General features: G+C 46.6%; 1 protein-coding gene across 1 annotated transcript in view; it reads right to left on the bottom strand.

Annotated features, from left to right (window-relative positions):
• Nucleotides 1-24,022, bottom strand: part of Cdcp1 (CUB domain containing protein 1) — a 47,246-nt gene extending 23,224 nt beyond the window's left edge. Inside the window, exons 1-2 of the mRNA XM_045136815.1 lie at nt 23,937-24,022; nt 2,602-2,808 (exon numbers count right to left, since the gene is read on the bottom strand). Of these exons, the coding sequence (XP_044992750.1) occupies nt 2,602-2,808; nt 23,937-24,009 (280 nt within the window). The 5' untranslated portion in view covers nt 24,010-24,022. The remainder of the gene's footprint in view (nt 1-2,601; nt 2,809-23,936) is intronic.
• Between the last annotated feature and the right edge of the window lie 587 nt (nt 24,023-24,609).

The raw sequence follows: 24,609 nt of genomic DNA, 5'->3' as shown, positions 1-24,609 counted from the left end.
GACTCCAGCTGAAATAGTAGCACCATGCTTAACTTCTTCCTATGCCCTCTCCTCCTTCCCTCTTCTTGCACTTCTTTTGGGAATCCAGGTGCCACATTTTAAATTGCCTTTTCCTTCCATATCATACCAACACTGTGAGCACGCTACCCCAGTACAGGGTTCGTCTTCCCTTGGGGTTCTCATGCCACTATTCCTACTGCAGGAGAATTTTCTTACAGCTAACAGCTAATTACCTCCTTAAGCTCTTTACTTTTCCTTCTTATTATTTTTTGTTTATGTGTGTGGAATATGTGTATGTCTGCATGTGAGTGCATATGTGCATGCATGTGTGTGTGGAGGCCAGAATTCAACATCAGGTGTCTCCTCAATTGCTCTCTACTTTACTTACAGACAAGGTCTCTCACTGAATTGGGAGCATCTCAATTTGCCTAGTCTAGAGAGCCAGCAAGTCCCAGGGACCTCCTGTCCATCCCCAGCACTGGGGTTACAGGCACATACCGCCATGCCCAGCATTTACATGGGTGTGGGGTGTGCACTCAGGTCCTCATCCTTGCGCACAAAGCCATTTATTGGCCCAGCCCTTCTAGCCCTATTACTGTCAAGGAGGAAATAAGCAGGAAGAGAAATAAAAGAAAGCAGGCAAGTCCCTTCAGGATCTCTATCCTGCATGTAGAGGGAGGGAAAGGTACAATGGCCTTTGGCCTGGAAGAATCTTTAGGCATGTTCCATTGAGGTCTAGCACCTGAGGTCATCCTGTCAAGCCTCATTTTTACAAAGCAGTGCTGGAATTATCATGTGACTTTTTTTGGTCGGGGGGTTAGAGGTAGGGTCTCACTAGCCCAGGCTGATCTGGAATTCACTATGTAGTTTCAGGGTGGCCTGGAACTCACTGCCTCCCGAGTGCTGGGATTAGAGGCGTGTGTCACTATGCCTGGCTTCATGTGACTTTTACCTGGTTACTTGCAGAAGGCAATGATCCCAGCATCAAAGAAGGGTTGTGTGTGGTTAATCTGTTTGTGTCAGAGCACTGTTGAGCCAAACCAATAAAACAGGGTTAAAGTGGTGACTCATCTAGCTAAAATTAGACTCTGTGTGTTGTAAAGATGGGAGAGGTTTTAGACCCTCATGAAAACCTCTTTGTCTGCAGTGTGCTTTCCATTCATATCCCACCATGTTGGGATAGCATTTGGCTCTCACTGGGTTCTGTCTTCTGTGGGAGCTTAGTCCCCACTAACGTGGAGATTCTCAGTCTTGATCCCCACACACAAGTTTGGGCCACTCTTGTCAACTTGACTAGATTTAGAATCATAACAGAAAGGCTTGATGTGGTGATGCACACCTGTAATTCCAGTACTGGGGAGGATGCAGTAGGAGGACCAATGTGAGTTCAAAGCCAGCATGAAGCAAAACACAAAATTTAGCTAAGCATCATGGCTCATGCTTCTAACTGAAGCATTTGAGAGGCTGAGGTATGACTACAGAGCAAGTTCCAGGTCAACATGGGATAGAGTGAGACTCTGCCTAAAAAAAAAAACATTATTTGAGGACAAGGTTACTTTGTTGTTTTGTTTTTTGGCTGTTTGTGGACTATTGGTTTGTCCATTCTTACACTGAGATATATATGCATAAAATAACTATATTTCAAATATTAAACATTTAAAAACATTCTGGTCATCATATGATTTGTGTCCTTGGTAATTTAAGTTTCTATCTAATATCTTTTAATAAACAATTATTAGCCTTTTGTTAAAGATAGTTTTTCAAGGTAGGATCTTGCTCTAGCCCAGGCTGAACTGAAATTCACTATGTAGTCTCAGGATGATCTCCTACCTCTGCTTCCCAAGTGCTGGGATTAAAGGCACAAAGCTCAGCTAAGTTTTGTTTTGCTTCAGATACATGTTCTGTCCAAGTCTGCTGTGGTTTCAATGTTCTCCTCTTCTCCAAGATCCACTGGTGAAATCCAGCCCACATCATGGCAATGTTAAGACATGGACGTGGACAGAGGTAATTAAGTTGTGAGGGTGGGTGGATGGGATTGGTGCCCTCTCAGAGAGATTGAAGGGAGAGTACCTTCTGTACCTTGACCTCCAGTTCTGAGAGAATACACTTCTAGCCTTTATAAATGACATAGCCTCAGGTATTGTGTTATAGCAGCACAAATGTACTACAGTGAACCTGTTTCCTTTCTAGATGTTTCCAGCATATGAGGCAGAGCCTCACAGACCTTTAGACCTGTAGCATATTGAGTTTCTCCTATGCTCTGTGAAAATACCATGTAGCCTAGTGGTTAAGGACAAAAACCACTACACACAGATTCATTTCCTGCATGTGCCATCTCAGACCAGCTGCTCTCTAAATGTCTCACTGGGCTCTTCTAAAGATTAACCCTGAGTCCACATGAAGCATGGGGCCTGTGACTGGTCATGTAAGAGCTGGTTAGGAGAGGGTGGGGTTTAGAATGGAGTTCTCTCTCTCTCTCTCTCTATCTCTCTCTCTCTCTCTCTCTCTTTCTCTCTCTCTCTCTCTGCTGGAGTATGGCTCAGCTCAGGAAAGAGTGGCCAGGGGTGGGGAGTACAGCCAGTGAACTGAGAACACACTCACCGATATTCTTCTCTATCTCCACAACAAAGTGCTTCTCTGGATCCCGGCAGCTGAAGGTAACATTCTGTCTTTTTCCGGGCTCGATGAACAACTCACTCATGTGCTGTTTAGACGTGATGATGTAGCAGGATTTTAGAGGCGGGGCTGGGCTTGGCCGTTTGATGCGAACTGTGATGCCACTTCCTTGAGGCACAGCGATCTCAGAAGCTTCTAAAGGAAGGAGCAAGAAATGAATGGGGCTGGGTGTGGTGGCGCACACCTTTAATCCCAGCACTTGGGAGGCAGAGGTAGGAGGATCACCATGAGTTCAAGGTCACCCTGAGATTACATAGTGAATTCCAGGTCAGCCTGGACTAGAGTGAAACCCTACCTCAACAAAATAAAACAAAAAAGAAGTGAGTGTGAAGGAAGCTCCACAGACAAGCTATAGTCCTCTGCTGCCCACTCTGGTCCCCTTGTCCCTTTTCTCCTGGCCTGGGAAGCAGACAGTTCAAAATGACAGAGCTGACCCTCCCACTAGCAAAGAGCCAGGTCTGTGCTGTCTGCCTGGACACCAGCCTCTTGTTTAGCCTATTAATTTTTCTAAATGTTAAGACCACAGTACTGTACTCTGGATTTCTTGGGCAGCATGTTTTAAGACCACCATTTGTGCAGCATTAATAACAAGAAGAAACATTGTCACATCCCTTCTCAACATGACTACACAAGAAAGGCCATACAGAAGCTGTTGTTTAGAAATTTAGAGAGACAGAGACAGACTGGTCCACCAAGAGCGGCTGCTTTCTGCCCATGACTGCTATGTAGGCCAAAAGCATTCATATTTGTACAGTAGGAGATAGAAGCATATTTGCTGAAATCAGAAGTAAATGTATTGGCCTACCCTGGTGGCATAGGCCTGCAGTCCTATAGAATTCACCCATCTTGCTTAGTTGTAGCCAGGCACCAAGCCTCCAAACAAATCCACATGAAATAACAGTCCCATAGCCTTGTCTTTGCAGCATTTACTTACTTAGATGTAAGACCATCCCTATACTATGGGCTAATAAATCTTCCCTGTGGTGGTGGAGTGGAAGATCAGGAACTCTGAGTGTTTTAATTAAGACAGAAAGGGATGGAGGAAGAGAGAGGGGAAAAGAAACACACAGAACGTCCTGTGAGGCAGGAATGTATTATCTTAAATGCTTTGTCCTTAAGCCATGGGGTAGTTAAACATTCTGAGACAGACCTGAAGGCTGAGGGATTATTTAAGACATCAGGCTAAAATCAACTTAAGGTCCACATTTAGAAACAAGGCAGTCAGATTTATAGTTGAGCTGTATATTACAACCCCTTGTGTGGTTTTTGTTATCATAAAAATGTCTAAGAATTCTACTTATAAAGGGTTCTTGGAGTACTACATCTCTGAAGATTTGGTCTGCTCTCTGGCAACCTCCATCTCTGGATATCCAAGTCATGGTTAATTCAATTTAACATCAAGGGCAGGTACAGGGAGTAGATAGATGGATCAGTGGGGTAAAGTGGTTGTCTCTCAGGCATGAGGACCTGAGTTTGATTTACAGTGTTCACATAACATTCCAGGGGTGGTGGCATGCTGGTAAGCCCAGCACTGGGGAGGCACAGAAAGGAGGGTCCATGGAGCTCAATGGCCAGCTAGTCTAGCCAAATCAGTGAACCCCAGGCCAGTGAGAGACCCTGTTTCCAAAACAGGTGGACCATGTTCCTAAGAATAACACCCAAGGTTGTCGTCTGGCCTCCTCACACACACACATGCATGCATGTACCCTCTTCCCCACACACAAACAGAAGAGAGGCACCACTCCCTGACAATACCAGTACGTTTTGTTCTCATTTCTTCTTTCCTTTCTCCATTCTCTGGCCAGAGCATTATTTAAAATTAGTACTAGGCTGGAGAAGGGAGAGGGACAGATTATGGGGGATGCTGTGAGGTGCTGCAGAGTGTGTGAGGCGCTGGGAGCTTTGACTATGGCAGGATGACTTGTTATGCACAGGTGCCAAAAAATCCACTGCCTTGTGCATGGACTGATGCACGTAACTTTACACAAGTAAAACCATAAGAAGTCACAAACACAGGTGAAAGGCGCTTTAATACTTTTTGGGGGGGTGGGGTGGGCGGAGGTGTAATCTTCTCTCAAGTTGTAAAATTTTCAATCTCTTTTAAGTAGATTCAGAGAAGTTCCAAGCTGAGCTTTTCAAATTCTCTCACTTTGCTCCAGTGTTCAGCCAGGTCAGTACTACAAACAAGTCCAGAGCTATGCTAGCCCATTCTAGCAAGGCACAGGTTCTCTTTCAGAAACTCATGCTTCCATATACATCAACCAGGAGGGGCCATTGGGGAGGGGGTAGGTCACGGATGAGCCTAATAATGGTACCAAACTGCCTGTATTTGCTGAATAGAAAACTAATAAAAAAAATTTAAAAAAGAATGCAAATAGTAAAATAAAAAAAAGAATCATTGAAATCACATATTCATTTAACAAATATTTTCCGAGTTCTAATACATTCCAGGGATGATACTTGGTGCAAATGATTTACTAACAGAAACATCTAGAGTTCCTACCATCAGGGAGTTAACGTTATAATCTGCCAACTTTGAAAACAATAGCTTCAAGCCCTAGCCTCTCCCATCTGCCACATACATTGCCTCGATAATACTCTGATCAAGTGTGCAAGGTCAAGCAGCCATGGACTGAACCCTCAGAAACCATGAGCTGAAATGCATATTCTTCTCTCTTAAGTTGTTTTCTCAAATATTTTGATCACAGCAATAAAAAAAATAATTAACACACTATCCTCCAGTGACCCAGAGCAGAGGACTACAGTGGTTCCCACTTGGCTCCCAGCTCAGAGTCAAGAAGAAACCCTAAGCTGAAGAAGACATGGCCTCACATCAAAGTGCTGAGAAGAAGTGACAGTGGCATGTTCAGCACTAGATGAGACATCTCTGTCACACCCTCTTAGGCTCAGGGACTATTTTGGAAGAAGTGGCAAAACAAACATAAGAGCCAAAGTAAGTGGAGGAGTACTTTGACTATTGTCTTCCACATAAAAGTGTCCATGGCATTAAATACCTACACAAGACCTGCATAATAGGAGGAAAAATGATGACTTCAAAATAGAAGAGTGATTAGTTGGAAAGAAGGGATTCAGTGGAGGGGGAATAGAGAGAAAAAGGAGGGAGGGAATTATGATCATGGTATATTGTCTATATGCATGGAGGTCGTCAACCAAAAGTAAAAAGAAAAAAAAGAAAAGAAAGAAAACAACCAGAAACAGACACGAGTTCTTCACAGCGACTCCTACTCACCTTGGCTGCTAGAGGAGGGGTTTATCATACAGGTTGTTTCTCAGCCAAGGACACCTCACCCACATGGCTGCCACTTATAACTGCCTCCCTCATTCTGAATGATATACAAGTCAGATGGAGAGGAAGCTGAAGTGAGAAGGTAAGAATCTACCTTGTATAGATTTGGGATAGAGGCTCCCTCTCCCCCTCTGAGTGAGGGGCCATTATTTCACTGAAATGAAGAACGAGAGGACCACACTGCCTGCCTGAAATAACGTGAAACCTCATTTGATCACAAGGGCTTGCAGTTTGAAAGCATTTCTGCTTGCATAATTTTTCCCGATCATGCATCATAGCTTGAAATTGGAAAAACCAATACTTTGAGGAAAAAGAAAATCTCAGCCTTCCCTGGCTCCCACTGGGCCCAAGACATCGGAGCCCTTGATAAATGCAGCACAGCTGCCCGACAACAGAAGAGACCTCTCTTCTTCTGTGTTCCTCCTTTGTCTCCCCAGGATTTTTGTATTTCACTACATCAATAAGTTCAGAAGAATTGGGACCCCAGTTGCGAGAATCCTAGGCAAGGCTCCTAATTCTGCTGTGATTCTGAGGTCTTCCTGTTGAAAGATATACCCAAGCTAGCTTTCCGGAAAGCAGTGTTTGGACGCTTGGGGCCCCTGGGGAAAGCTTTTGAGGCACCAGCTGGGTTCCTGAGTCACGCTTCTCTCAGCTCCTTGCCACCCATTTCTCCTTATTAGGACATATTTGCTCATTTCTCCTCGATGGTGCCTTTTAGGTGGGACTTTCCAATGGTTTTAATCACCGCTCATTGTTCACCATACCACAGCACGCCCCATAAAAGTTCCTTGCAAAGAAGGGATTCCACCAGATAAATACGAAGGGTGTCATTTCCTCCCAGATTCGTCAAGCTCAGTTTCCAAGACTGACAAACACAATTTAAACATTTCAAATGTGCCAGAACCAGCGGCCTCCCTGCTGGGTGTGGTTTCCTGTGGGGCTTGGCTCTCATTCACTTTCTCCATCCAATCATGATGCAACAAGCAGCAGCCAGCCAGGGACAGGGATAAGCCCTACAGGAGCACCCAGGATGCAGAGAGTGAGTGTTAATCAGTGTGGCTGTTCAGTCTCTTCTTGTGTGGGAGTCAGATTCCAAAGCTTCCTCCAAAGAGAGGAAGACCACTGATGGACAAAGGCCCTGTTCCCTCTGAGGAAGATGCCACAATGAAAACCACACTCCTCAGTGGGTTAACTAGCCAGTGTTTCCTGCTTTCATGCAGTCAATCCAAATTTTTTGGGTTGAGAACCAGAGAAATGAGTGATTTTCTTTGGGGGCTGGGTCTGCAGAATACACCTCATTAATTGTGGAAGATCCTTCAGAGGAAGAGTGCCCACAACAGGAGAGCCTGAGGAAGTGATGCCAACGGAGTCCACCCCAAGGGACACACACCATTTCCATAATGTTCTGCCACCTTCCTTACTGGCAGAGAGCAATAATCATATTCACACAGTAGTAGGTACAATCTTGCCCTTTTCTCTGCTCACTGGATCAGGAGAGTCAGTATTTTGAGGGCACTGAAAACCCTGGGGCTCAGCCATCAGCTATGTAACTGGACAATCCAGCCTCATCAGCCTGGAGCCCAGAGCTCTGGCTGTCAGGGCAGGACTTGGGTGAGGCTGGGATGTCACCTCTGGGCCAGACTCTGAGAAAGCTCTCACTCTGAGGCTATGCAAGTATGAGCAAAGCTAACATTCTGCCACCCTAACCTTAGCCTGGCTCTGCCCTGCCCTGCCCTGCCTTGCTTACTGGCTGGCAAAGCCCTTCCATGCACACAGAGTCACGTGACTCGGGCTCTCATTGAGACTCTTAGATATGACTTCACTTCCCACAGACTCAGAGATATGACTTCACTTCCCAGAGTGTTTTGGGTTCCACAGGCAGTAGGACAGCCCCGCTGGCAACCCCCATAGACCACAATGAGCTGACCCATGCCTGCCGCCAAGTCATCCAGCATTACCCAGTGGGGGTCAGGGGATGAATGGAATCACTGGCTGATGCCAAGGGGCAGGGATCACTGCCATTTCAACAGGGGAGGGGTGGCAGACTGTCACAACACCAAGTGTTAATAATACATTGGTCTTTAGGCAGTGAGGCTGGAAGACAGTTGCAGGAAAATGGTTTCAATACCCTAGATCCACTAGCTGAGGACTTGGCCAAGTCCTTGTATGGACTGGAAAAATGAGGTAAAATTATCATCCACAATAAGACTGCAGATTGGCCCACCTGGAAACAGTTAATTTCCATGTTCACATAAAAAATAATTTGAATATCATTCGTCATTTCAGGAACTGATGCATCTCCCTTTGGTGGGAACCCCAGGCCTGCTTCAGTGACAACAAACACTTCAATGAATGCTAACTATGTGCTAGGCACCACACTGACATGTACATACTTATAGAATCCCCACAACTTTCCCAAGAGTTGGTTCTTATGCCAATCTCCAGTTTGTGGATGAAGACCCAGACTCAAAATGGCTGCAAAAACTGCCCAGGCCTCTATGACTAGAAGAGACAGGACCAAGTTTAGTACCTGAGCAGCTGGGCTGGAGCCCACGGTGTGATGAATAAGTGCTCTGGGAATTCCATATGCAGCCAGGAATTTTCTGACAGGGATGTTTTGTTCTCACCAAGACAAATCAAGATGGAAAAAAAATTTCCAAGCTAATGATTCCCCAGGGTATCTCCAGGATACCAAAGGGGAAAGAAGTTTGTTTAAGATGGTCCAATGTGCACGCAACATGAATGTAAATCTTTTCATTTCAAAATTGTTTGGGAGTGTAGCTTGGATAAAAACTTAAGGTGCTGGGCGTGATGGTGCACGCCTTTAATCCCAGCACTTGGGAGGCAGAGGTAGGAGAATCGCCGTGAGTTTGAGGCCACCCTGAGGCTCCATAGTGAATTCCAGGTCAGCCTGGGCTAGAGTAAGACCCTACCTTGAAAAACAAAAAAACAAAAACAAAACAAAACAAAACAAAAAAAACCTAAAAAACAAAAAAAACCCAACAACAACAACAACAAACCAAAAACCAAAAAACTTAAGGGATAGGGGGCTGGAGAGATGGCTTAGCAGTTAAGGTACTTGCCTGTGAAGCTCAAGTATGCATGTTCAAATGTCCAGGTCCTACATGGCCAGATACACAGTGACACAAATGCACAATGTTGCATAGGTACACAACAGGGTACATGCTTCTAGAGTTCATTCACAGCGGCTGAAAAGCCCTGGCACACCCATTCTCTCCCTCTCTGCCTCTTTCTCTGTCTCAAAAATAAAATCATAAAAAAAGAAAAAAAAAAAACCCTAAGGTATAGGGAGGGGCCTGGAGATGGCTCAGCTGTTAAGGCACTTGGCTGCAAAGCCTAACAACCAGGGTTTGATTTCCCAATATCCATGTAAAGCCAGATGCACAAAGTGGCATCTGTATCTGGAGTTTGTTTGCAGTGGCAAGAAGCCTGGTATTAAGATGCCAATGAAGGCTGGATTCTGTCCATACCACTCAGCCTTGCTACAAAGATGAACAAGGCTGGGCTTTGACTTCCAGAGTCACATCCAGGGACCTCAAGGCTTAAAGGACACCAAATTCCAGTACTCTCAATGAAGAGACCCACAGTTCTCTTTAAAACAGCTTACTACTTCCATAACCCTGAGGATGATGACAGAGGACAGTGAGGTGAAGCTCTCAGAGCAATATTAATAAGACCCCATGTGTATTCCTACTTAATCTAACTCATGGAGGTAGTAGATCAAAATCGACCTTATTTATTCCCTTCTTCATTCCTGAGTCCTTAGCAAAGAAAATGACTTGAGCTATTTATGTTTTAAAGTTATGGATCCGTCTTCCACTAACAGCAATAGTGAGTTGTAGGACTTGTGATTTAAATCACTTCCCAAAGTAGGGGCTAGGGAGATGGTTCGGGTGATAATGTCCCTTACAAGCATGAAGACACATAAAGATAGACACAAACACTATTTCCCAAGTAGTGAAGACTTTGTCTTGAGCTATCTAGACCCTTCCGTGGCATTTTATCCTTTATGGCCAAAGGCACAGGCCATATTACCACATGTACCACATGGAGGCTAGATTGGCCTACAACAAATGGACACATTCATAAAATTCTCTGGAATGTGACCTTAGTAAGACTCCCTTGACCACCCATTACACAAACTTTTACTATAACTCCACATGGAATCAAATTGCATTGGATAGAGAAATAATTTCAAGTGGACAGTTGAGGTTTAGAAGGTGGATAAGAAGCTGGGGAGATGGCCTGGGGTTCAGAATATTTGTTGGTTAAGCATGAGGACCTATTCTGCCAGAGACCACTAAGTACAACTCCCCTAAACCCATGTAAAAAGCTGGGTTTGTCCATGCACCTTTGTGACTCTAGTACACAGAGAGGAGGGGAAGAGACCAGAGAATAACGGGACTCACTGATGCAACAACAGCAGCTCTGGGTTGGGGGAGACACCCACCCTATCTCAAGGGAAGAAATACTGGTGGACAATGAGGACACCCAACGTTCTCCTCTGGCCTCCACACTCATGTGCATGAGGTACATCCATCTGCTCATACACATGCATATGACACACACACACACATGTGCTCACGCGTGCGCTGTGTAATATCAGAACAAAGGAACTACAGGTTTAAACAAAAAACACCCCCAGCTGGGTTAGATCTTTATAAGGCATTCTAAATGGGAAACTCACTGGGTTTGCTCAGTGCTGGTCCTAAAGGCAGACTGGAGAGACCCACAACAAAACCCAACCAAATCAAACCCCAACAGGAAGTTATTCTTCAGGAAAAGATGTTCCAAAGGGAGAAGGCAGGTTTGGCTCCTCATTTCTCCATTCCCAGTAGCTTAGCACTTTTCTATCTTTTTACACAGCCTACTTACATTTTGTCTCTTTGCTCATTTTAAAATTTTTATTAATTATTATTATTATATATTTTTCAAAGGTAGGGTCTTGCTCTAGCCCAGGCTGACCTGGAATTTACTCAGGCTGGCCTCAAACTCATAGTGATCCTCCTACCTCAGCCTCCTGAGTGCTGGGATTAAAGGTGTGCACCACCATGCCCGGCTCTTTGCTTATTTTCATGAGGTAGGGTCTTACTATGTTATTGCCCAAGCTGGCCTTAAGCTCTTGATCCTCCTGCCTCAGCCTCCCAAATGCTGGAAATATAGGGATGTGCTGCCACATTATGCTCTGTGACCAAATTTTTGCAGAAATCAACTTTATGCTTCCTTATAGACAGGGGCTATAATTGAGAAATACTGCTTATTGCAACCAAACTATGCATTGTTATACTCACACTTGGCTTTGAAATTTAAAATCAGCATATTTTCATACATGTATGTTACATGTTATTTCAAAACTCAGCTGTGTTAGGTCTTGGATGTACTAAAAGAATCAAAGGATGGAGCCCAGGGCTTCACTGACACTATGCAAGTGCTTGGCCACTTGGGAGCTACACCCCCAGCCCTTTGGCGGACTTCTGTAAGATGACTCAAGCAAGCACTGTTTACAACATGCGACAGATCTTCCACGTTCTGACAAGATAAGAGCCAGCCCTTGACAGATTTAACCCAAGGCTGAAGTGCCTGATAAGGCTGTCAGCAATTTGCAGACCAGTTCTGGAGTAATTCCTCATCTCTCAACAAGGATTAAAAACTAGACTTGCCAGGCTCAGTCCCAAGGGAGATCCAGCTCTGGTTGCACATGCTGGCATCCTCTTGCCAAGCCTGTGTCTGCCACTTTGGTCACAAGGAAAGCTGCAGCCCTCAGAGGCCTTCTGAGGTGTTTCCCGTCGTGTATCCTATATAACTGAGCACGCTGCTTAAGCTGTACAGGAACCTGTCTGGTCAGTTCCTTGGCTAACAGGAAATTCACGTGTGTAGGCGCTTGCTAGCAAATAGAACTTGTTCTAGAAAGCAACGTGATGCAGCTTCTAATCTAGCAGTTCCACATCTAGGCATTTCTTCCGGTCCTCACAGGTGCCCCAGTGGGTTAGTGTTAACAGCAGCTGGCATCTGGTTACAGACACAATGACCTGCCACAGGAATTTGATGTTTTGGGGCACAGCCCAAATGACCAAAGTCATCACAGTTCTCAAAGGTGGGGTCTGGTCTGCTCTTGACCAGCAGGGCTGAGTGAGGCACAGATGCCCTCACTGGGACCTCGCCAAACTCCAGGTGCAGCTATTGCCATTCAGTGCCCAAGGTCAGTCTTGGGGAGGTTAGGTAATCTGCCCAGATCACCAGGTGAATCAGCAGGAAGATTAGGGCTTGAATCCAGCATTGCCCAACTTTTGTGTAGCTGTTTCCTCTAGACTGAAACATTTTGTTCTGGAGGGAAGAGGGAGGCTCCTAAGACTCAGGAAATTTTCCCCACTCAGGAAACTCAGAGTTAACGATTCAAAGACCCCTCCCCAAGGTTATGCATATAAATAAGCAGTAAGTCAGTTGCTGGGAAAAGAGAGACCTTTGGTGGAGCTGTCTGCAAGTTGGGCAGGGAGCTCCAGGGATGAGCTTTTGTGAGTCATCATTCATACTGGGGTGGGCTTTTTGGAGATGCAGCTGCCTCTGAGTCACCCATGGTCCTGTAAGTAACCCCAATAAACTCACTGGTTCACCAAGCTGGATGGGTGAATTCTTACGTTGGTCTGCCACGGGTGCAGTATCTGTGGTGAAGAGATGTCCGGTGACTCTCCTCAGGAAAGTCATGCCCACCTACTCCAAAGCTCAGCTGCCCAGTGAGATGGTTTTCAGAAAGCTAAAAGGCCAGTGTGAGATCCATGAGGTCTCTAGCTCCAGTTCTTCTACTTCGGATGTCCTCCCCACCAGTTTCCAGCCCCGAGGGGGTGTTCTGGTCCAAATAAGGGGGGCATAGTAGTGAGCAAGACACAGAAGCAAATCATGCAGTGATGGAAAGAGGTTGTGTCCTTGGCGAGGCTGGCTAAGCCTGTCAGATGGATGACCCTAACCCACAGGAGGAATACTCAGATATTCCCCACGGCTGGGGAAGTCCAATAGAACACAGGGTGTGAATTGCCACCGTAGCTGCTGGCCTAGTCACCCAGCAGTACAGAGTCGGCCTGCTCCAGCTAAGCCAAGCCCTTGAAGGGCAGGGACTTCATCTTTCCACCTGCGAATCCTCGGTGGCGGCTCCGGAGCCAAGTGCATTTAAGTTGTTGGGAGGGCTTTGGTGAAACACCTTGGCTATAATAGCCTGATGTTCCCGCCTGTGTGTCTGACCAGCTGTCTGTCTGGATGAATGTGCCTCTTGTGAAGACATACCCTACCCCTACTCGGCTCCCAGCCTGACACACACTGCCAAGAACTGCAGAAGCCTTCTCATAGTTCCCAGGGGTTTGTGACATGGCAGACCCATGGTCACAAACAATAGCATAACTTAAATCCCACTTCATCTTTGCGCTCAGAATGCCAATGAAACTCTGATTTCTGTAGACCATCTCTAGTATGTAAGGCAAAGGCAGCAGATTGTCACCATGAACATTTTTGCAGAAGAGGCACATTTTGTCCAGAATGAGTTGATCCTGTTACTGAGGATACCAGTGTTTGCACTTTACTTAAAAATGAAGAAAATTTACACCATCTGTACTCATAAAACTATTTTAATTTTATTTTCAAGACATCCTCAAATTCATTGAGACCAATGGCCCCAGAGTTGCAGGCGCAGAGCCCACATGCCTGAAGACCAAGCCAAGGACAGGGAAGGGAATGGGAGGGACATTCAAAAGTAATAAAAACCCATTCCCTTCCAATGTCCACGACAACCCAGCTGAGACCCTTCCCTACATCCCAGGGAACTTTTTTTTTTTTTGTCAATAAAATCTTACTTTCACCTTGTGACACGTGTCTCCTATGTCCTAATTCTTTATGGAAAAGAAACCTGCTAGCGGTAGGTAACATTATCATTTAAAGATGGTCACACCCCAGATGTGGCAGTTACTGGTACTGCAGTCCTATCTGCAGGGTTTTTGTCTAGCAGGAGGGGGTGCACCTGCAGTTAGACTAACAAGGCCCTCTGTGGTCCCTTGGCTTTGCCTCTACCCAGGAGAAAATTGAAATATATACATTATTTAAGTGTAGTAATGGAAGAAAGAACTTTTTTTTTTTGGTTTTACGAGGTAGGGTCTCACTCTGGCCCAGGCTGACCTGGAATTAACTATGTAGTCTCAGGGTGGCCTTGAACTCACAGCGATCCTCCTACCTCTGCCTCCCAAGTACTGGCATTAAAGGCGTGTACCACCACGCCCGGCTGGAAGAAAGAACTTTTAATCTCATAAAAGCATGTCAACTGAATGTCTACAAAACGAATTCTGATTACCTAGAATATCCTATCACTAAGTCAGCATGGCTACATAAGAAAAAAAAAAAAAACTAACTGAGCTGGGATATTATGGGGTGATGTGGTTAAAATGGAGAGATGTACAGGTCAACACAAAGTTCTTGCTTGCTGTCATCACTGCTACCGGTTAACCTTCCTTCACCCTGGGGACAATGCCAAGCCACAGGTGAGGTCCAGAGCTGTGGTTTAGCTACTTCCTTCCAGTCTTTTTTCCTAAGTCCTGGTAAGATATGATAGATAGCATCAGTAGGTCACATGGTGGTTCACTCCACTTTCTTTGGGGGATCATCAGCAGTTCACCATCACTTGTTATTCCCCTGAGAGGTTTCTGGAGTAGCCAACACTCCTGCCAATGCACCCACATTTGCGTTCACTCCCTCTGGACATGTGGAATACCCTACATGCTGACGATACGGTGGAGGAGGAGAGGCAGAGAACGAGGCTGCTGGCAGTGTCCCCCAGGCAGGGACAACATCAGCCCCATACCACCTGACAAGACATGCGTTCCCACGGTCTGTGTCCTGCCACGCAGCCTCTGGGATGGGTTCCTTCTCTTTTGAGCCCCATTTCTTGTGTGTCCAGGATGGAGTAGATAGCGGTGTGGTGGGATGGAAGGAATGCTGCACTGGAAGTTCCAATGTGTGGTCCAACCCCTCCCCTCCGCCCACTAAATGAAACACTGGAAAACTGCCCCGTGTGTCTGTGAACTCACACTTGTAAGCACAGCACTCAGGAGGCTGAGGCAGGAGGACTGCTCCGAGTCTGGTGCCAGCCTAGCTACAGAATGAGCCTCTCCTTCTCTTTCTCCCTCCCCACCTCTCTCTGAAAAATTGGAAGACTGAGGCCCAGAGAGGTGAAGTAACTTTCCCCAAGCCATAAAGCTAACTGTAAGACATGGGGTCAGAAGAAGTTCTTGACTCTTGGGCCTGCTTTACTGTTCTGTCCCACAGCCAAGATGCTTACACAGCCTCTCTTTCCAGCTGTGTGGAGCTATACCACTCAGGCATCTCCCATTCCTGTCCCTTGCAACCCTCTTATACTGGAGTCCCCGTATCTTCTTCCTTTGAGCTATCGGATGTAGATGACCACAGAGGCCAGGTGCTGAAGACAGCAGAGCTACAGAGTGGAAGGACATGGGTCCTTGTAGGCCTGTGTAGTGTAGCAATTTCCTCTGAATTGAGACATTCCTTCCTGAAGGGAGCAGAGGAAAACAAGTCTGGGAAAACAGAAACTTAAAGGGTTACAAGCCCCCTCCTCAAGGCTATAGATATTACAACTTCTGGGGAGATTCTCCAAGCAGAGCTGCCTGCAAGCTGTGGAGAGTGCTCCAGTGAGCACCTGTGAGTTGTCACCTGGGCTGAGGTGTGCTTGGCAAAGCAGCTGCCTTTAAGTCATCCTGTAAGTAACCCCAATAAGCCCACTGGATTTTGGTGCAATCATGCTTTGGTCTGTTGTTTGGGCCCTATCTGGGGTGAATAGATGCATGGTTTTATCTCTCCAGGGGAAAACTCTTTACACAACAGGCTGGTTGGAGAAGCCTGTTTGATCTTTATCTTCTGTAAGCGAGCACTAAGCACCTGCCATGTGTGAGCCAGGATGTATGGTTGGGCTTGTGCAGCACAGTGGCTCAGGATGGGCTACAGTGGACTGGATGTGAAAGTTAACCATGCATTGGTGAAAACATGAATCCACCAGAGCCCAGGCATGATGCCGTCTTCCTGCCATACAGTGGCATCTCAAAGTGGTCCAGGATGATGAGGGCTACAAAGGGTCCCTCGGATGTGACAGCCTTGATGGAGGACAGTGGAGTATGCTGAGAGGAGAAGGGGATCCAGCAAGTGAAGGGCGAGTCAGAGCATTCCTTCCAAGATGAGCTCAATAGGTGTGCACAGTGGGACATGGGCTACCACTAATAAAGTAAGTGCACCTGAAGACAATCAGCCAGGTGACAGGGGCATTTTAGAAGACCCAGAGAAGACAGCTACATGAATAGCTGACAGGGCACAGCATTCCCCCAAAAGAGTAGGAAGACTCAGGTTGCAGGTCTATAGTAACCACAATAAATTATAGGAAAGAAATTCTAAATGTTCCAGTTTCAACTGGAAAGAATAAAGGAAGAATAGAGTACAGCCCTCTTGCTTGCCCAAGTGGCTCCAAGTCACTGATACTCACTTTCCTCCATGTACTCTTAGATACTTGATAAAACTCCTTTCATCCAGTAATCCCCCTGTCTGAAATTTTGCCTAGACATAAACTTGTTCATATGTTCAACAAAGTTAACTGCAAAGATGGGTATCAATGTTATGTGTATAGTAACAAAAGACTAGAAACAGCCCATCTGTGAGGAGCTGATTAAAAGTGACATGGTGTGCCCATGGTAAGGAATATCATGCAATCATTAAAAAGCACACCAAGTTCTATATAAAATATGAAATAAACACTAAGATGGATTGCTAAATAGAGAAAAAGAGTCATATGGAATACATCCTATATGATATATATAACATGTTTCTGCTTGTGTAGAAAGGGAGTGTATACTTACAAGCAATAGAAAGGAAGCCACAGCTGCCTTGGAAGGAGGTTGAGTCAGGTAAAAGGGGATATATACCTTTCCATTCCCATTTTTTATGATGGTCACATGTCAGTGGGATACATTCTAAGAAACAACACAGTGGTGATCTCATCATGTGAATGTCATCCTGAGTATCTATGCAAACCTAGGAGACACAGGGCCTTCACTCACCTGTCACTTAACAACGTAACCTAAGCTGATGCTGGTGTATCCTGGCAGAGTGCTTCACAGGAAAGTAGTTTTTGTCACAAGGAACACATGCTAAAATAATGACAGAGTGCACAGCAACACATAAGTAGTCACCTTGCAGAATACTGTCTGTATTCTGTCCTTTGTACTGTCCACACTGAGCTACACTCTTTTATGCCAGCCCTGCTGTGGGCTTGCTTCCACCAGCATCAGAATGATGACGTAGACTCTGTGTGAGGATGGCTGTGATACTACTAGGCAATAGGTTGGTTTCATTTTTATTTTATTTATGTATTTGAGAGAGAGAGGGAAAAAGAGGCAGAGAGAGAGAGAATGGGCACACCATGGGCCTCCAGCCACTGCAAATGAGCTCCAGACACATACGCCACCTTGTGCATCTGACTTCTGTGGGCCTTGGGGAGTCAAACCTGGGTCCTTTGGCCTTGCAGGCAAGAACCTTAATCGTTAAGCCATCTTTCCAGCTCAGGTTGTTTTATTTTTGCTGGGTGACACAGGATCTTGCTATGTAGTCCAGGATGGCCTTGAATTCTTGACCCTTTTGCCTTCACCTCTTGAATGATGTCTCATACCCACTATACTCTGAGGGAACCACCACCGTATATGTGGCCCATCATTGACTGAAACATCATAATGGAATACACTACTTCATTCAGTTCTGCTTCAAACACAATTTTTAAGTGTCTTCAGTATGAAAATCACATCCAAGTCTGGTTTGGTGGCACATACTTATAATCCCAGTACTCAGGAGGCAGGGGCAGGAGGATCTTCAGAAGTTCAAGGTCAGCCTGGGCTGCACACGTTCTAGGCCAGGCAGGGCTATATATTGAGTCAGTGGCACAAAATCCCAGCACCAACACCAACAACATAAAACCACATACAAAAATGCTCAGTGGCAGGGTGGCCAGATGGTATGTGATGTCTGCAGGGGATGATGAGGAGTTGAAGATTTCCATCATGGTGGCTTCTGTTCAGGGCCATCCCTTTAGCACTGCGTTTCCATGGCACCAACAGCAACATGGACCACCAGGGGTTTTTAAGTAGTGAAATAAACTGTTATGCTCTTTCAAAAGAACCACCTAGAGGTATTTCTGTTTCAGAGCTTTTCTGATAGCTTAAAAAGACTTGGTAGGATTTAGGAAGGATTTTTGCTGGGAGATGTAGGAGAAGTGAAATCTTTCACAACAGTGACTTGAAAACTCAGCCATATAAGCTGGGTGTGGTGGCCCACGTCTACAACCCCAGCCTTCAGGAGATCAGGAAGGTGTTCAAGGCCAGCTTTGGCTACATATTAAGTTTGAAGCCAATATGCACTACATGAGACCCTGTCTGAAAACCTTCAAAACAAAACAAATGAAAAAAAAAATCAGCAACACAGAATTTCTGTAAGCAATTGGAATCCTAACTGGAAGAAAAGCAACCCCCACACATACACAACCCTAGAATAAAAGCAAACGCAGCACTGTGTGTGTGTGTGTTTAATGCAGTACAGTTTCTGGGGTGCAGTCAGTGTCTCCCCGCTGATGGCCACCAGCACAACACACAGCTAGGAGCTGAGGTTTGGAATCAGACATCTTGAGCTCCACTCAGCATCCCTCTATTCTGGCCGGGGAGCCCTGAGTCAGCTCCTTCACCTCTCTGGGCTGGCCTCTTTGCTTAGGGCCAGAGGGCAGCAGGTTGTGCAGGCCCATGCATGCACTCTTGTGTCTGTATTTTCTCAGCAGAAGACAGCCTCCTTATTATTGTTCAGGCATGGTAGAAGTTAGGTTCCTCCATTAAGGTCACTCTAACCGTGTCTGTTTTGGAAACATAGTCACATCTTTAAACACATTTTAAATACGATGATCAGCAGAAAGTCTCAACTTGCATTCTATATATAGCAAGATGGAGAAGATCAGGGGCCAGTGTCCATGGAAGAGGCACAGTGGGTTACCCCACAGCAAGAGACTGTCTGGGAATCACCACATAAATGTCCTGGCAGCCTCCAAGTGATGTCATACACCTAACGGAATTGGTTGTTACACTGGGGATCATCCTGTGGTTCATTACATGTTTCAGAAACCTCTGGGGGTTTTGTGTTCTGACCAATGGACCATTGTCATTTTGCCAGGATGAAATAATGAGACATAGGGCATTCATGACTTCATAGCCAAAGTCTGGTTTCTGAGAAGGGGTTGCTGATGTGTGTTTAGAGATGTGACTTGTCAAGTAGGAGAGCTCACAGAAATGCTAAATACACATCGGCTATTACCTGGAACAGCAGTAATCAGTAATTTTAAAACTGTGAAACAAACACAAAGGCAAGCCTGCAAAGAGATGATGGAGGAACCTGGCTCTCTTTGTCAATATGTCTACATTGTTGCCACCCACCCCAGAAGGCTGTAGGCTAATTACAAGATTGGGGTAAGTGGTGTGAAATAATTTGATTGTGGGATAACTTTTACATTTTAGAATGATAATTAAAGGGTGTGAACTTTTCTCAATCAACAAGGCTGAGAACATAAGCTACAGGTCCCCCACATCTGGGGTCTGGTCACCCCACTCTGCCCCAGGCACTCTGAGCTTAGCCCTGTTTCCCACCTACTACCATCCAAGAGCCTGTCAGTAACATCAGGCAGAAAGGCACGTGAGTCTTATGCTATAAGCCAAGAGTCTCAATTCTAGGTCCTCTAGCATAAAAGTACTTCGGGGCTATTCATACCACCCAGCCGGGGGCTTTCTGAGACTCTAGAGTGATTACGCTGTTTGCTGAGCTAGGGGAGGAGAATGACAACTCCACCCCACACACTGGTGAAGAGTGACAAGATCCTGGGGAGAGTAGGAGAAATAGGACCTCAGCGGAGGCACAGAAGGACACATTTGCCATAGGCACCATAGAAGCATACATGGGAGGCCCTAAGAGATTTTTCTGCTCCTCATCCCAACAACTATGCTTTCAGAATTTTAGCTGGACAAAGTAGTCAATCATGTGCAGAACAAAATATACCAAAATGGGCCATGAGTTTTAGGCTACATAGTAAATTCCAGGTCAGCCTGGGCTACAGCGAGACCCTACCTTGAAAAACATATATATAGGTTTTTTTGAATATATATAAATGAGACAATCTGGTTTGTGCTATTTTATACCTTTGTCAACGTGATGATATTTTATTTTATTTTTTATTTGAGAGAGAGGCAGATAGAAATAGAGAATGAGAAAATGGGCATGCCAGAGACTCCAGCCACTGCAAACAAACTACAGATGCATGTGCCACCTTGTGAATCTGGCTTACAAGGGTCCTGGGGACTCAAACCTGGGTCTTAGGTTTTGCAGGCAAGTGCCTTAACCACTAAGCCATTTCTCTAGCCCAGGGCTACATAATTCTTAATACCTTTCTATTGAATAACCTACCAGAATAAAATTTGACACTTTCTTTTTCAAGGTAGGGTCACTTTGTCCCAGGTTGGCCTTGAACTCACAGTGATCCTCCTACCTCTGCCTCCTGAGTGCTGGGATTAAAGGTGTGCACCACTGTACACAGCTTTCAGAATGAAATCTGTTTGCTTGTTTTGTTTTTTTTTTTTTGAGACTGGTCTCACACCTTCCATGCTAGCCTTGACTCACTATGCAGCCAAGGATAACCTTGGCTGAACTTATGATATTCTCACCTGGTGTTGGGAATCAAGACCAGAGCTTCATGCCTGCTAGGCAAGTACCCCACCAAATGCACTACATCTCTAGCCTTGAAAATGTTTGAAGTAACATACAATTATTGAAGAAAACCTGGCAGTAAATAGAACCAAAACAGAATACATAGTCATCTGTGAGCAAAGGTAAGCCCTGAAGTGAATCCTGGGGATGACAGGGAAGCCAAGACCTGCCCCTATGATTCAGTCTATTACAATCCGTGGAGTGTAGGGGAGAGCTGAGGGACTCCATGTCCTGCCAGTAACACAGTCAGACAACTGCCACAGGTTCTCATTTGAATCTGAAGGCTGAGGAGCAAACACATCTGATCTGTCCATTCACAGGTTTGAAAGTAGCAATGGCAGTCATAATGGGCCCCTGACCCAGACTCTGATATCTGGTGGTCCTTGGAAACATGAAGGTTTGAAAGGCTATGATTCTAATTTAACCTGGGCTTCCCTCCTGCAAATGGGGGTACAGGGCAGAGATGCTGAGGTCACACAAGCAAACCCCACCCAAAGGTACACTTTACTCTTCTGCTCCATAGTGACATGAAGTTCAGTTCTCCTCTGCTGAATCTTTAATTCAAGTTCAGGGATACATCAACAACATTCATGTGCCAGGCTCTGGGGTCAATAACTCCTCACAGGTCACCAGTTGGATGCAGCCTGTCTTCAGGTAGACCAGGAGCACTGCTGACTCAGCTCCACTTCAGCCTCCGGTGCAATCTCACCGGTCCTTTCCCAGAACCACAGATGAAGAAAGTGAATTGAGAAAGCTCTCAGGCCTCTTGGCATTTATATAGTAAACCATGACAGAGGGCTTTCAGCTAGCCAAGACTTTCTGGAAGGAAGGGGCTCTGATGGAACTGCTGAGTACCAAAAGGGCAGCCTCCTTAGGTCAGGGACAATGAAACATGTGACCTGTGAACTGAGGTTCCCTGAAAAGACCACACCTATGCTGCTGATTCCACAGATTGACTGATTAGAACTGACTGACTATGGAGAGCTGGAGTGTTATAGATTGAGAGCTAAAATTATTTTGGGCTATCTTTGGTTTCTTTAACAGTCATTGATCACCCACTCACCTCAGTTTCTGACCTAACATCCTTTCCACAATCAGGGAGACCTCCTCGAATGTATTGTCTTGGGAGGTCATTAGCTTCCACTAACCAAGAAGACAAGAATGTTGTCAGATAGCATCTGGGCCCTATGGTTCTATCTCAAAACAATCCTGAGTCACCCAGTTCCAACAGTGGTGAGCATCCACTTCTCTCTCACACACACATTTTCTCACATCTTCACTTCCTAAACTACTTTTTTTTCAAGGTAGGGTGTTGCTGTAGCCCAGGCTGACCTAAAATTAACTATGTAGTCTCAGGATGGCCTGGAGCTTAATGGCAATCCACCTACCTCTGCCTCCCGAGGGCTGGGATTAAAGGCGTGTGCCACCACGCCCGGCTCAAATAAGTAATTTTTTTAAAAAAAATCAGTTTAAAAATCAAAAATGGTTTAAGCCAGGCGTGGTGGCATACACCTTTAATCCCAGCACTCGGGAGGCAGAGGTAGGAGGATCTCCATGAGTTCAAGGCCACCCTGAGACTACAGAGTTAATTCCAGGTTAGCCGGGACCAGAGTGAGACCCTACCTCGAAACCCCCCCCAAAAAAATTACTTATTTGAGAAAAGGGGGTGGGGAGGAAGAGAATGGGCACACCAAAGCCTCTTGCCACTGCAAATGCAATCCAGAAAAATCCAGCACTTTTGAGTATATGGCTTTATGTGGGTACAGTGGAATCAAACCCTGGCTATCTACCGGGCTTTGCGCGCAAGCACCTTTAATCACGGAGCAATGTCTTCAGTCCTGTTTTTTGAGGCAGAGCCCATGACTCCCAGGCTAGCCTCCAACTCATACGACCACGATGACCTTGAGCTTCCAACCACTTTGCCTGCCACCATGCCCCACTTAAGGATGGTGGGGACTGGACTCTGGGCTTTGTGCATACTGAACAAATGCTCCACAAACTGAGTTACGTACCAAGCTACTAGAACTAATATTTTAACTTTGAAATTTCAATCCTAAGAAAGCACACTGGTGATACAACTCTGTAATTCCAGCACTCCAGAGGTGGGGCAGTAGGATCAAGGAGTTTAAGGCCAACTCAGGGTACAAAGCAAGACCCTTTCTTCAAAAACCAAACCAAGCCAAAACAGCAACAAAATTAAAAAGTAGACATTCACGTTTTAAATGAGGTATAAATATTTCTATCTACTGTGCAGCGATGTCCCTTTATGTTGGGAAAAGGAACCAGGAAGTTGTCTTGCCTTGCGTTTCTAAGGCTGGCTGATACCTTCACACCCACGTTCAATCTCACCAGTTTCATTTTCATTCCTTGATTTAATTTATCCGAATTTATCTACCTGTCAAGCACAAGCACTCCCTTCGGCTCTGCAAATGGTCTCACAGACCCCTATCATGTTCTGAGCAACTGTTTTAATTTAAAAACAAACAAGCAAACATAAAAGCCTGCTGGCCTCACATCGAGTTCTTATAACAGGTTTTCACTGTGTTCTACTCCCAGGGCCCAGCAAGGCGCGCCATCCCAGGCAGATCTGGGCGCAAGGCCGCCCTCTTCCCATCCAGAACTCCGCGAAAATTCACACCATCTGAGGCAACGAGCCGCCAGAGCCCCCGCGCATTGACGGCGCGAGCCTCGTCCAGCTGCGGGGTCAGCGCCAGCGGCTGTCCCACCTGGCGAGTCCTGGCTAGTGAAAACTGGGGACTCCAGGAAGGGGATGGAGCGTGCGCACGGGTGGAGAGGAGAGGTGAGCTGGAGGGGTGTTAGCCCCTCTGGGGCCTAGCTAGAGAAAAAAAGGCTCTTCAACTCTCGACCCGTACGCCCCGAGAATCCCGGCAAAGCCCAAGGGCCCGGTTCCCTGGGCTCGCTCTGAGCCCAGCTCGTCCAGGTCCGGGTCCCGGTCCCTCCCACGTGCATCCCAGGCGAGGTCGCCGAGATCCTGGAGGCTGCCGCCACCCTCGCTGCCGCCCCACCGGCGGGGAGCGAGTCGTCCAGGGTACTTCGCACCGCCCACCCCGGCGGGGACCGCGGAGCCCTCGGATCCCGGGCCCACACTCACCGGTCCCGCAGGGCAGGAACGCAGAGGCCAGCAGCAGAACGGCCAGCGGTGCCATGGCCACCCCGCGGGCCATGCTCGGGCGCCTCGGCTTCGCGGCGCGCGTGGACGTGGGATCCGGGACGGAGCGCAGCGCAACGCCCGCCCAGCCGCTCACCTGCGCGCCCACAATGGCCCGCCCCGCCCCGCCGCCCCGGGTTGTCCCGGTTCTTCCTCTCCCGCCTCCGCCCCTTCCTGCCCCGGCCACCTCTTGGGTCCTTCCTGTGGCCCGGGGTGCGCATCGCTGGGATGTCTCCCTTCTCTCCTTGGCCTCGGGGCGCCCTCGGCCTGGGCTTCTCTAGGCCAGGTCTTTGGATGGGCTTCTGCTCTAAAGGCCCTTAGGTTCGGAAGCCAGTCCACCTTCCCTTCGTGGTCCAGAGGTGCCCGCTCTGGAGGGAATCTTAATGGTGGTCACGGGGTCCTTGCCAAGCTTGTGACCTCAGACTACTCTGGCCGCCCAGGGCTGCTTCTATCCTCCAAGACAATTTGCAGTCTAAGAAGGTAACCCGGAGTGTGGGACTGTCCCGCTGTGCAGGATGCAGGCGGTTCCAAAGACTGATGCTGCATTTTATTTTACCTTACTTTTTCATTTAGTTCTTAATTTCATGTTGAGGCTTTACACATGCTCGGCAAGGGC

This window comes from Jaculus jaculus, chromosome 17 (assembly GCF_020740685.1).
Source record: "Jaculus jaculus isolate mJacJac1 chromosome 17, mJacJac1.mat.Y.cur, whole genome shotgun sequence".
Taxonomy (NCBI): Eukaryota; Metazoa; Chordata; class Mammalia; order Rodentia; family Dipodidae; genus Jaculus; species Jaculus jaculus.
This window is presented reverse-complemented; position numbering and strand designations above follow the sequence as displayed.